Source organism: Ceratotherium simum, chromosome 6 (assembly GCF_057802395.1).
Source record: "Ceratotherium simum simum isolate JZ-2026a chromosome 6, ASM5780239v1, whole genome shotgun sequence".
NCBI lineage: Eukaryota > Metazoa > Chordata > Mammalia > Perissodactyla > Rhinocerotidae > Ceratotherium > Ceratotherium simum.
The window spans coordinates 38,778,523-38,793,074 of record NC_141905.1 but is presented as its reverse complement, the minus strand read 5'-3'; the positions used below and the strand labels follow the sequence as shown (position 1 = coordinate 38,793,074).

The following is a 14,552-nucleotide window of genomic DNA, read 5'->3' as shown; positions in this document are numbered from 1 at the left end:
TTTCACTTTTACATTTAGATCTTTAATCCATCTGGAATTTATTTCTATATATTGCGTGAGATAAAAATCTAACTTTATTTTTTCCAGATGGTTTTCAAAATTTCTCAACATCATTTATAAAATTGGTCAGTCTTTCCTCACCAGTTTGAAATGCCACTTTAGTCATATTCTAAATAGATCAGGTTTTTTTTAAGCCAGAGCTTAAAAACTAAAGGAAATGAATTACAGTAGAGAACAAAGATGAGAAATGCAGGCAAAAAATAGACATTAAAATAAAGTTGTACACAAACTATTTAATGTTTATAAGAAAATACAAAGGTCTTTCATAGCAAAATAGTATAAATATAAATAATTCAGAGAAAATATTCTTATAAAATAGTCTAGTAAAAAAAATTCAGAGGATGGACACCCATAAAATATATGGCCGTAGCAGTTGATTATTCAAACATTGGTTAGAGTTACTCTCATCATATGGAAAGTTATTTGAAGCCTCAAAGCTATAAACATCCTCCAGCTGCCTAGTGTAGCCCCAAATCAGATGTTTTTGAGAGTGGATCAGAATGTCCACTAAGTAAAAGTCAAAGGCTGAAATTAGAACTACAGTAACAGTCTCTTCTTTTCTTATAATTCAAGACTGTTTGGTTTTTCACTTACATCTTTGAGCCTCTGCAATATATTTCAGCATCTCACTTTCCTGGCACTGGAACAGAGAGAAGGTGGACAGAGGCTTGGCCGTTTGCAGTTCTTTCTGTCTTTTAACAGGAAAGTTGATAAAGAGTCATTGAGATTAAATGCCAAAGATAATGAGTCAATGTTGTACTCTGAAACCCGGGTGGGAATCCTAAAGCATGTGCATCTACAATGCATGCCTTCCCAGTGCCTGAAAAGTTTCTATTAAATAATGACCAAACAATTACTATTATAATATTGAATCTTGATGTTTCTTGGCCAAATCTTTCTGGTCTTTATAAGGCCTGACGTGCTGCTACACGTTAGTAGAACTAAACAGAGCCAAGTGATAAGTTTATGTAAGAATCTTCTTCTGTAAGATTAGAAAGAATGTTATTGGCAAATACAAATTTTTATTTTCTTATGTTGTCCTTTCCAGCTTAAATAAAAATTAACAGAATAATCAAAGACAAATGTAGTTTACTAATCTGGCAATGTTGTCATGTCCTCTGAGACGCATTCAGTAAGAGTAAGGAAAACCCACGGGGTGGTTATGAGGTGTGTTTCTCCACAGCATCATTAAAACATGTATAATGTGTTTTATCACAAATGGAATGATGTGTTTTTAGGAAGGACATTTGATTGAGCTTTAACCAAGCAATTAAATAATAACAATCACAAATTACAACAGCAAGAACAACCACAAATAAGCCACTCTCTTCCCTGGTTGGAGATTGGCGTGCTGTGTGACTGTGGGGGGTGGTAGAGAGGTATGGCTTACATCACATTATACAGACGATCTGAGTCAGTTATCTTATCACAAACAAAATGGAAGCAAATTCCAAGATGTCAACAAATGGGAGGTTAACTGCTGTTCTAGCCACTTTATAGCAAACACTTGGATGTTTCCAAACATTACAATGCTTAGCAATCTACAATAAAAACATACAATTAACTGAATAAATTTTTAACTTTTCATCAGGGGCCCTAGGGATACCACCTGGACTTAGGTTTTATTTTTAAATAAACTAAACGAATATAGATTTTTTTTCCTGCTCTAAAAACAGTGAGTCCAAGAGATTGGGAGTACTGGCAGTCAGGTTCACAAACGCTGCCCTTAGCAGATTTTCCTGGAAAGGCTTGCAGAGCATGTGTCTATTTTTGCCACCATTAATTGCTGAGATGGTCCGGGGTTCTCTTTGCCTTTCTGGCGCTCTAAGCAAAGCTTGACTCTGGACTTTCTATTTCCCAAGTCTGTGGGGGAGGAGGAGTGCTAATTACAAAATATTTCAACACTAGAAACTCATTCCCGAAGCCAAGCCAAGTCTCAGATTTGAAAGCCTTTAAAAATATCCTTGCAACAGCCGTACTACTTTATACTTTCTCTATTTTTAGAGGCTCAACGTTTGTTTTCCTGGAAGAAAAAAATTAAAACATTAAAAGTATGCCATGAGCAAATCTGTAATAATAAGCAGCATATACATGTTGTGGGGGAAAACAGTCAACGGAGAACAGTCAACATAAAAACAGATTCTGCTGAGGCGGTTTTATAAATAGCAGTTATCATTTTGCTTTCAATTGCTAAGCATTTTAAATAACAAGCTCTTAAAAGTTGTCAAGCTCTTTACTTTATATAAATATAATGTTCTGATCTTAACTTTCATAAAATTATTATGGCAAATTATAAATGTATTCCGTTAGTTTCATGTGTAATTTTATCATCATATTGTTAAAATTAGAAACACAAGGAAGAAAAGAAAGAAATGGAAACGTATGATATCAGGCACTGAAGAAGCCATTAGTTGGAAAATATTAATTTCTCTGTATAAAAACAGAATTTGCCTATGAAACTTTTTATCACATGTTTTGAACAGATATCTTTTCACACAGATTTATAGATAAAATTGTTCCAGTTGGTTGTCAATAGGTCACACCCAATGTAAGGTCGTACCCTGCCTTACCTTTAATGTCCCTTTGAATTCCTGAGCATAATAATAATGAGGAAATATGCTTTGAATCCCAAAAGAACAGTTTTGGAACTGTTTGCCTCATATAATTACTGCTAGATAGCCAGGGAAATTTTCACATTGTATCTTTAAAAGCAAAAATCATTTTAAAAGGTTCTGAATCACCTCCATCTGGAAAGTACAAAAGAAAAGTACGGCTATTTCAATACTGGGGAAATGAAATCTTAATGCAGGGAAGAAAAGCCAATTTCCTGACTTCCACAATGCAGGGGCATATTCTGACCCCCGTCACTAATCAAGGGCTGTTGGCCGTGGACAGGGCTGATGCGAGCCTCCATTACCAACGTCTTCCCTGAGACCACAGGCTGTCTCCAGTAGTGGCGGTTCAGAGGAGTTCCAGCGACTGCTGGCAGACCCCAGAAACTATGGTAACACTTAAAGGGCCTGAAACACCTTTTTTCACTGCTTCGGTGCTTCCTTACATCAACCCACATAATTCGACTTGGCAATATAGAAGACAGTAAAGTGGAGTTGAGAAAAATACTGACGAATACCGCAAATCATGTTCTGGGTGGAAATTGTGACTTTGCTAGCATTACCAGTATTTCCTGCCTCGCAACCAGTAGATCTGTAACCGAAATGGCTTGCTGTGAATTTTGCGACGCCCAAGACAAAAGCAATAAAATTTCTGTAAGAGCACATGCGCCATGACAGAATACCACATCAGCCCAGAAAAATGATTTTCCTGGGAAGGTCTGTGCAGCGATGAAGAAGGCTCTCGATGCTATGGAAGCTAAGCAGAGATTTTCACTGCTTCCAGCCCACAGTGAGGTAATTTTAAAGGCACTTTTCCCTTCATTTGTTCTGCATTCACTGAATGTACATTTTTTGATGTCAGAGGGACATTGCAGAAAAGATCAGATGAGATAGTCTGACAATAGAGCCGAAGTTCAAAGCTTCTCTATTTTCAGGTAACAGCCGCGACAGTTTGTCTGCACTAAATCTTTTGAGGGCATGTCACTGTAACCCTGTCCATAGCTTTTCAAACAGTTCAAGACAAACAAATCACTTAGTCGTTGAACAACTGTAACATCTGATACCATCACACAGAAGTTGTAGCCTGAGCCGCTAATCAAAGTTCTTTCCTTTCAGTTGAAAAAGAAAATTCCTAAGCTTTGGTTTAAGATCACTTTTTATGTTGTTCTTTTGAAAATTATTATATGCCAAGGTGAAAAAAAAAAAGAGAGAGAGAGAGGGAGATTCTGTCTGTAAGAAGAACCAGAAAGTCGAATGTTCTAGTTGCATGCTGCTGTCAATAAATAACTATGGTGTGAGGTGAGAGTCGTCTGAGGTGTCTGGCAAGGCCTGCAAAGGAATAGCCAAGCCCTCCTTAGAACCACCATCCCAGTCCCCAGGAGATGCCCCACTCGCAGCTGGGCCACCTGGGCAGCTGTGCTGTTCTTTCAGGCCTCCTCGCTGATTTCGGAAGGAAGTACGGACAGCCAACGCCAGCACCACCAAGCGGTAGAGCTGTAACACCACCACAAGGAAATTTTTCGCAGCGAAGAACACCAGCATCTGGTTTATCACTTTGAAATAGGTCATCAGTATGAGACGCACGACAAGGAAGGGACCATCTTGTATGAAGATGCTGATTCCAATGTTCCAGAGATCGGCACTGTATTGGCAAAAGAACAGGCTGGGGAACCCCCTCGATGTCACAGACAAGGGGCACATGACGTACTTGACTGAAAACACGAGAAAGACCGGTTAATATATCTCTCTGAAATGTGGAAAAGTAAGACAGAATGAAATGAGGACAAGCCCTCAACAATGGGCGCCATGCTAGTCAACGACTGGGAGTGATTCTGTAATTTAATTCTGGGTGGTACAAGTGAAGTCACCCTTAACATTTCACATCACCCTTAACCATGCTTAACCATTTAACATCGTCGGTCATTTTATATTCAAAATTGGTAATCAGTTATAATTCCAATAAAACACACCAAAGAAAGCCAGTCCTCATATGTACATCAATGTCCAAAAATTTAGATCACCTTCTAGTCCTCCAAGGGGGAAAGCACAATTAACTAAGCTCGAGAAAACAAAGAACAAAAGAAACTACCATGTCTGCCCTTGGGGTCTGCAGTGATGCGAGGTAGCATAGCAGGGCGCACTAGGCCTCAAGTCAAGGAGCCTCGCTGCCTCTCCTGGCTCCCTCATCTTCCAGCAGCAAGATGCTGGCCAGCTTGCTTAACCTGCCTGGGCTTCGGTTTCCTCCTTTGAAAACTGGCAAAACCATGGTATCTGTGAGGAAACAGGAGGCGCATGTTCACTGACTCTTTTTGTTTCTGTTAGAGTCAGACCCCTGGCTCCTCTCTGCTCTCTCACTCTATCTTTCCCTTGGAATAATGAATGACTTACTTGACTGCTAATTGTGGGAGACGGGACAGAGTATACGTGGCCCAGATCCTTCTGGATCCTCTCTTTGGGATTTTCCTATTTACTGGTTGACTCACTGGGCCACATGTGAAAACTGTGTTGTGAAAACTCAAGTGCTTATATTCAAATTTGAACTTAATTCATGTTAAACATATTTTTCTAATGGTGGGGGAAAAAGGCCCCAATAAATGCCATTGTTATTTTGTTTTTTCTAATTCCTTATGGTTTTGTTTCACAGTTTACAAGGAAGACTGGATATAATTACTGACTTTCCAGTTAAATGAACAGATGAACCTTTTTGTTTTAATTTCTAAAATGTCAACTTAATTCAAGGTCAAGGGCAGAAAATAATCCTTTTAATAATAATGAAGACTTCCATTTGGAATTTTCAAACAAAGAATGCCTTCATCTACTGGAGCCTGCAAATATTATGAAGCTGCTTTGAAATGGGTGAACATAATGTACTATTTGTTGGAAAATACAATAGTGATTTAGTCAGAAGTAACATTTGGTCTTTGTTTTACAAACAGCTGCATAATATTATCACCCCAAAAGTTTACAGAATTTCTTTCTTAAATAAAATTTTTCTTAGCAAGGCTATAAACCACAAGAGATGGAAGGGTGAGGACCAGCAGAGCGAATGACAAAAGAAAAACCAACATAAGATCAATAATAGCCTTTCCTAAGACGTGAGGGTCAGGAAATAACTCCCAGGGGATCTCTTAACACTATTATTTGACATCTGAAGTGGTGGTGCCTAATATTCTGTCAGAAGACATCAGCTGATCAATGGGTGTAGAGTACCCTCTAGGGCATGACAAAATTTGTGTGTGTGTGTGTGTGTGTGCGCGCACGCATGTGTGTTATTGGCAGACATTTGTTCGTAATTATTAACTAGTAATTAGGTTTTTGGTATTTCTAAAAAAGCCACAGCCACTCTTTCAATCTCTTCTGGTGACAATTTTCTTTCAGAAAGTGGATGCTAAGGTCTAAAATGGCCTCTGAAACTTCTGGGCCTATCAAAGTCAGCCAAAAAAGATGCAGAAAAAATTAAATATCCCTGTCCTAAGATTAATTCTAATCCTGAGGCCATCAGGTAGGGTGCCATAAAAAAGAAGCCAGACTTAAGGAAAATGTAATTATTAAATCCTAGAATTTCTTCAGAGTAAAGTGGCATCCAGGAGAACTGCCAAATCAAAGTTCCAGGGTATCTAGAAGTTATATGATGACTCCAGATCAATCCCATCCAACAGAATCCTCTGTGGTAATACAAATGTTCTATATCTGTGCCATCTAATATGGTAGCCGTATGTGGCAATTGAGCACTTGAAATGTGGCTAATGTGACTGAGGAAACGAGCTTCTAATTTCATTTAATTTCTATGAATTTAAATTTAAATAGCCACATGTGGCCAGTAGGTACCATGTTGGACAATGCAGCTCCAGATCATCACTAGTATGAAATTCCTGGAACACAGTTTACTTCTTGCAAAGTCTTAGGGCTTTATGTCTTTAAGTAAGACCACCAGGATTCCAAGTGCCACTACTGAGGAAAATGTTAATTTTCCGTGTGGCCCTGAAACTGCTCGTACTCCCTCTGATGTTCTAATACTTGGGTTTGACAAAGAAATGAAAATGACTTCTTAAAAATATCAGGAGATAACATTCATATGCCAGCGACTGTGCTGAGTACTCTACAAACTATATCTTATCTGGTCATCACCAGAGCCCTCTACCCTAGCTACTATGATTACCAATCTCATTTCATGGATGAAAAACTGAGGTGCAGATGAGTCATCCAATTTGCAGGAGGTTTTACAACTCATAAGTGATGGAACCATTGAATAATGTGAACGTGCAGCTGTGCTTTTATCCACCCAACTATCTCAGGCTCACCATGTACTGGAGTAGATCTGCTTGTGGCTTTCTCCAGTCTCAATCTACTTTTCTTCTAAGCTGAACTGGAGCTAACACTGAGAATTCAAAACAATGAAAATGGTAATCCTCTCAAATGCCTCCTTAACTTTAGTACAGTTTATAATCAAGATCTGTAATTTTCTGTTTCTTTGAGCAAACGTCAACACACTTACCTGCCAGGTCAAGTGGAAACTGCAGCATGCTCCAGGTCCAAATAATAAGGATGGCATAGACCAGTGAAGGGCTATTCCTAGATTGCAGACAAAATTTTAACTTAGTAATAAAAAATATGATCACATGCAGAAAAGAGAAATCTTTTCTCTTTTTGCTCATATTTGAGTATACCCTAATAAACCTCTTGAGAGTTGTCAAGATATCTTGGTGATATAAGAAATCCATGAAAAATCCATGCATGATTATAACGCAAAAATGAAAAAGAAGTAAAAAAACAAAAAATCTGAGCCTTAAAATCCAACCTGACATGTGCCGACATCCGTGTGAATTATAGCAAAGCCAATATTGCTGTTTTTAGTCTTATAAAATCGTGGAAACATTGTAGGAGAGAAATGCTAGGAAATAAGTTAGACATTGACCTGGACATTCAGAGGGCTAATTTCAAGAAAATTCAAGGAGAAAAAAGTGAAAGTTGTTCAAAGATCCCGAGACTTTAAAAAGACATCTCATAAGGGCTAGATGATGCTCAAAAATTAAAAGCTCGGCATGTAAAAGAAAGCTATCCTCGATTGGAACAAACGTGGGGAGATAAAGGCAAAAAACAGATTTATACCAGAAACTAGAATGTCAGGCAAGGAATATGTCTGTTTCATTCACCACTGTATCCCCTGTGTCTAGAACAGTGCCTGGCACTCCACAAATATTTGTGGAAGGAACTGGTGAATGTACAAAGGAAGGACCCACACTTGGCAAATATACAAATGTCATAGACCCAGGAGAATGGTCTCAAAGACTAAAGTCAGAAAGAATATAAGTTACAAAAATACACAGGATATTAAAGAAGTATCAAAGTAACTTTATTTTTTTTAGCAAAATATAAAGGAAGTTATCAATTTGAGGTTAGTGGTGTAATAATAGGTTTTGTTGCCAACTTCTCTGTCAAGGGAGATTTTCAGATTGGAAAGGAATAGAAAAGCATCAGGGAAGAGTAATTGAAACCAAACCAAATGAGGTGATTGTAAGGGATATCTTTAAGTGCTTCAAGTGTTGGGGCCCTGAAAAAACTGATCTCAAAACTCTAAGAGAATTTGTAAATGAGATTTCGAAGCCATCATCATCTGCCTTGGCAGTTAATGGTGGAGACAAGGTTGGCAACGAAAAAAATGAAGTCTTAACTTTGAAAATGAAGCAGAAATATATCTTAAACTACAAAAGGCACATTTACTATTAATCCCTAGTTAGATTATATAAATTATTATTTAAAAGATTTCTGAGAGCCGTTATAGAAGACGACAGTAATTACTAGGAATCAGCAGAAGTTCCCTAAGAACAATCTTGCATTCAAGATTATTTTCTCTCTCTCTTGTTTTAAATAGAGTTAGGATTACCAAGCAGGTAATGATATATAATTAATAATAGACATCTGGATTTAAACAAGGCTTATGAAAAAGCCTCCCATAGTGTTCTTATTAACAAGATTAAGAAATGTTCTGGGTGTGAGTACTGTTAGATGAATTCCTAACTGCGTAAATGACTCCCCAAAGGGAGCTCTCTAATGGGTTGCTTCAGGCTCTGACTTTGATTCTGTTCTACTTCACATTTCATCAGTGACTTGGTTGCCGACACTGATGGAAGGCTTCTCATATGCACATATGACATGGAGCTTAGCTAGGAAACCAATACCCCCGAAGACACAATCAAGATCCCAAAAGATCTTAACAGGATGTAACTGGAGGACCTAGAATAGGATAGCAGAGGTAGCATTTCATAGCAGCAGCCATAAAAAAGGCTCAAGGATTTTCCCTTACTATTATCTCATTATGAGTCCACAGTGTGACATGATTTATGATTTTCCAAAATAAAATGCAATCGTAAGTTGCATCACAAGAAGTATAAAGTCTAGAATTTTAAGTGGAAATGCCTAGGGAATGCAGTCTGTAACTTTTCCCTCATTGCAATGTCAATGTCTATATATAGTAGACCTTAAATAAGTGCCTGATTTTTTAAATAATTTTACCTACAATTTCTGAGTTCGTACTATGTGCCAGGCAGTTTTCTAAGTGTTGAACTCTATAATCATGCTTAATCCTCATACCAACTCTACCAAGTAGGTACACTTATTCCTATTTGGCCAGTGTGGAAACTGAGGCTTAGAGAGGAAGAAACTTGTCCCCAGCAATGTGGTTATAAGTGTTGGGAGCAGAAATCAAAACTAGATAGCTGATTACAGCATCCACATTTTTAACCATTACACTATACTATTTCCATGAAATGTAAAGTTTTAGCCCTGCTCTATTCTATGATCTTCAGAATATATCTGAAATATTATGTGTTGTGCTTCATGTTTTAGGAGAAACATTTATAAAGTTTTTGGTCCAAAGGAGAGAGACTAGGATGGTGAAAGAACTCAGAGCCACATTCTATGTGAGATAGTTCAAGAAACTGAAAACTAGAGAAGATTCCTTAAAATTTTGATTTCATACATTTAAAGAGCTATCATGTGGAAAAGGAATTAAACTTATTTCTCGTGACTTCAGAGGGCCAATTCAGGTTCAAAGGATTTTAGTGGCACCTATAAGAATCCAAATTTCATCACAATAGAGGAAAGTACTTTCTAATAATATGAACTCAAAATAGAATGAGTTGCCCCTGGGGTTAGTATATTCTCTATTAGTGAAAATTTTCAAAGAAAATCTGGACAAAAACTGGGTAAGAAAATTTTGGAGAGGATTTTGCAACAGATGTAAAATAGATTTTTCAATAGATGGTCACTTTTGAAGTTTCTTCTCATCTCAAACTTCAATAATTCTACCAAAAACTCATGTGCAATTTGTCTGCAAGGCAGCAGAAAGCAGAAGTAAAGCATGAGTTCTGATGCTAGGTTACTGGAGTTCAAATACCAGCTCCAGTCCTCTCCAGAGAGATAGGATGTGGGCCTCCAATCCCAAATTGATCCTTTGCTAGCTAGACGAATATGAATAAGTAATTTAACATCTACATGCTTTAGTTTATCCATCTTCAATATGAAGATGACGATAATAATAACTGTTGGATTTTATATGATAATTTTATTCAGTATGTCGTTTAAATATGTTAAACATACAAAGCTCTTAGAAAGGCATTTGATACAGACTAAGTATGGTAGTTCACTAAACGTTAGTTATTATTGTTATTACCACATAACCTTGAGACTTTCTCAACTTCTCTTGCCTGCCACTGTTCAGCTTATAAAATGGTGATAATGATAGTATCTACCTCATAGTGTTATTGTAAAGACTAAACAAGTTATCACAATTAAAACCCTTAGAACAGTGCTTGGAACACAGCAAGTGACAAATAAACATTATCTAGTAGTAGTAGTAGTAATAGTAGTAGTATTTTTATTATTATTATATGAACATACTTCTTAAACTCCTTGTGTTTTAATTTCATCATTGTGCAAAATAGGGATAGATAATAAACTAACCCTAGCCCTAAATAAGCCAAATTCCTACCCTACAATAATGAATCTATGTCTTTTGCATCCAAGTATTATCTGGGCACATACAAAATATGGGAGAATGTGGGTGTTGAGAAACATATTAGTAAAGTTGTCAAAAATAACTTTGGACAAGCTGGCCAGAAGAATTTGGAAGCAGACAAATTTGTATTATTAAATCAGATGGTAAAAGTTACTCAAGAAAGTTAAACGTTAGAATGTAAATAAATCACTGAGCTTAAATGGCGAACACTCAAAATTTGTGAAGGAATTTTGGAGTGAATTTATGCAACATTGTCTCCATTGTGTAACTGTCTCCCCCAATTGTCTCTCCCTATTTTCTCACGTGGAATCTGTCTTCATAAATGTCAACTGAGAAGCATATAAGCAGACAATGGACCCTATTCATAAAAAGACAAAAGATCTTGAGAAGAATAATTATAGATGTGAGTATCACTTCTCTACTTGAAAAACTGGGAGGATAAAAGACTGGCATTTGGTAGCTCAAATCTGTTGAGTGAAAATTAAAAATAAAGTCATACATCACTAATTTGCTTAACTATTTCTTTTTGGAAGTGTAAATATTCCTGTAGATAAGAGATAATCAATGGAAGGAATTCATCTAGCTTTTAAAAGAGCATCCAACAAATCTCTTCAGAGAAGGGAAAAAAATAAAGGAGAGTGAGGGGCCAGCCCAGTGGCCTAGTGGTTAAGTTCAGTGTGCTCTGCTTCAGTAGCCCGGGTTCAGTTCCCAGGCGCGGACCTACACGACTCATCAGTGGCCATGCTGTGGCAGCAACCCACATACAAAACAGAGGAAGACTGGCACAGAAGTTAGCTCAGGGTGAATCTTCCTCAGCAAAAAAAAATAAAAATAAAATAAAGGAGATTGAGAAACAGAAAGAAAAGGAAGTATTAATCTAGCCTGGAAGAAATGTTTCACCAAGCAAAAAGAGCTAAGTAAAAAGAAAACACAGGGTAAACATAGGAAAATTCTACTTTTTGTGGTCAAATGCTTACAGTGAAGTAACAGTACTGCTATGGGAACATATTTTTTTTCTTTTTAATAAATGATCTATGTTCACAAAAAGACTGCAAAGAGTGATCTCCAAAGCTATAAATAATCACAACTCTTCTAGGCAATGATATTGAAATTCAGACTTCTTAAAATGTTGGAGGGTGATTGTCGCAGAATGAAAAGGTCAGCAAATCCTCTCCCCAGCAAACATATGTTAACACTGGACAAAATTGTCAAAAACAACTACTTCAGGTCTCTGGAAATCAACCAAAGGCAAATAACAAATTGAGTAACATTTATTCATGAAAAGCTGATAGAACGTCAGTTAAGAAGAGTGGGAGTCTGAGACATTCTTGCCCATGGGATGTTTGTGCTCATATCCATCCAGTTTGGCTATGTTGAAGAAAAACTGCACCAGACAAAGCTAAACAGGCAAGGAGGACTTTATTCAAGACTATTACAATAGGAGAAAGAGACTATTGCAAAAGGTGAGAGAGATTGAATTCATCCCCACTGAAACAAAAGGCAGGAGAATTAAGCACTGGGGTGAACTATTGGGAAAGTATTGGAGGACATTAAAGAGGGAGGTTGGTCAATGTGATTAGGACATCTGTGTTTGCTAATTGGCACTGCTCTAAGTTAGGCTCCTATCCTCTCAAAGAGAGTGGGAGATAGGATGCCATCTTTCTTGAGGATCACATTTCAAAGGGATGGCTCCTAGATCCTTGAGAAAGACGTTCTTGGGTGGTAAAACTGGAAAGAGCCTGGGAGAAGACTTACATCTCAAAGGGGCAGAAAAGAATTTACACTTTCAAGTTTTCTAAAGTAAATATTCTAAGGAAAGGGAGATCAGAAGCCTATACTCAGGAGTAAACCTTTCCAAAGTTTAGTCAAGCTGGGGAAAATGTTAAGGCCATCTCGGTCAGCCAGAGCAGTAGTTTTACTAGGAAAGACTTGGCAATGAAAACAGAAGCCCCTTGTGGCCAGAGTGTGCTTACTTGATTTGCAGTGGAGTGTGAAATCCCATGGTTAGAGGTGTGGTCAGGAAAAGGAACAAATTCGGAAATGAATGGGAAAGCCCACAGCTTTGCTACTTTGAGGTTGCAGTCCCAGTTGGGGTGAGCGGGGGACTAACTTGAAATTTAATGGAGAGATTCCAAAAATAAGAGAGACTTATAAGGGCTAGATGAGGTCTCCATGTATGCCAGGCATGTGCAGGGAAGACCCAAGAAAGCCAAGTAGAAATTAAAAACCAACGTGTATATAAAAACCTTATGAACTTTGAATGCGCTATCCAACCCATACACAGATCCATTAGCAGAGGGTGAAAGTCATAAAGGCTCAAAATGCTTGGTCACAAACACTGCCCACATCATTGGGTGATCATAACCTATGCGGTTATAGGTGTGACCCTCACAAGTCATGCTAAAAACAAAAATAGGAATAACAAATTAATAAAAAACAGAGCAGAGACATTAGCGGCCACCATCCAAGGGGAGATAGATTACTCAGATTAAGTTCAGGCAATTTATTGAGACAACAAAAACAACAAGAAGCTGGAGGGTGGGGGGAAGCCAGAGATAATATATTGCTACAAAATATAATCCAAATGTCCAGTTTTCAACAAAATAGTATGAGATATGCAAAGAAACAGGAATGTGTGATCCATACTCAGAAAAACAAAAATCAATAGAAACTGATTCTAAAGGGGTCCACATGTTGGATTTAGCAGACAAAGACATCAAAGCACCTATTATAAATATGTTCAAAGAATAAAAAAAAAAAATGTTCCATAAATTAAAGAAAAATATGCTGACAATGACTCAACAAATAGATAATCTAAATAAAGAAATATAAACTATGAAAAAGAATTAAATAAAAATTCTAGAGTTGAAATTATGGGAACTGAAATGAAAAATTCACTAGGTGGACTCTACAATTTGACTCTACATGTGGATTTGAGATGGTAGGAGAAAAAAATCAGTGACCTGCAAGATAGATCAATGGAAATGATTAAATTGAAGAACATAGAGTAAAACAGGTGGGAGAAAAATGAACAGAGCCTCAGGATTTGTGAAATACAAACAAGCATATGTATTTGTAATAGGAATCCCAGAAGGAGGAAGAGAGAATGGAGTGGAAAAGATGGTTGAAGAAATAATGGCTGAAAATTTTTAAATTTGAGGAAAAACATTAATTTACAGATCAAGAGGATCAACAAAGCCTAGTAAGATTAAAGACAAAGAGATCCCCAGCTAGACACATCACAGTCAAACTACTGAAAGTCAAAGGGAAAGAAAAAAATCTTGAAAACGGCAAGAGAAAAATGACTTATTGTGTACAGGGTAACAACAAAACAATGGCTAACATCTCATCACAAACAGTGAAGGCCAGAAGATAGTAAAATGATATACATATAATGCTAAAGTAAAAACTGTCAACCAAGAATTCTATATATAACAAAACTATTTTTCAAACATGATGGCAAAATAAACACATTTCTGGAGAATGACTAGGAGAATTTGTTGCTAGCAGATGTGCCACAGAAGAAACAAATTTCTAGAAAAGGAAAATCTATAGAGACAGAAGACATATCAGTGGTTGCCGAGGGTTGGTAGTGGGAGTGAGAATTGACTGCAAATAGTCCTGGAAATCTGGATTCTGATGATAGTTACACAAATCTATAACTTCACTAAATATCATTGAACCACAGAATCACAGTAGTTGAATTTTATGGTGTGTAAGGTCAAGGTTTTAAGACAAATTAACAGCATCTCATGAGTCCATGTAAATTCACAAGAATTAGGCAGATGAACTTCAATGTGGGCATAAGGAAGGAAACTGACTTAGGTTAAAAAAAATGGTTTTGAGGTATTAGCCAGGATGCA

At 37.2% G+C, this 14,552-nt stretch overlaps 1 protein-coding gene across 1 annotated transcript in view; it reads right to left on the bottom strand.

Annotated features, from left to right (window-relative positions):
• Positions 1 to 289: 289 nt before the first annotated feature.
• The window catches only part of TMEM26 (transmembrane protein 26), a 39,001-nt gene continuing 24,738 nt past the window's right edge, over positions 290 to 14,552 (bottom strand). Inside the window, exons 5-6 of the mRNA XM_004427097.3 lie at positions 7,168 to 7,244; positions 290 to 4,384 (exon numbers count right to left, since the gene is read on the bottom strand). Of these exons, the coding sequence (XP_004427154.1) occupies positions 3,960 to 4,384; positions 7,168 to 7,244 (502 nt within the window). The 3' untranslated portion in view covers positions 290 to 3,959. The remainder of the gene's footprint in view (positions 4,385 to 7,167; positions 7,245 to 14,552) is intronic.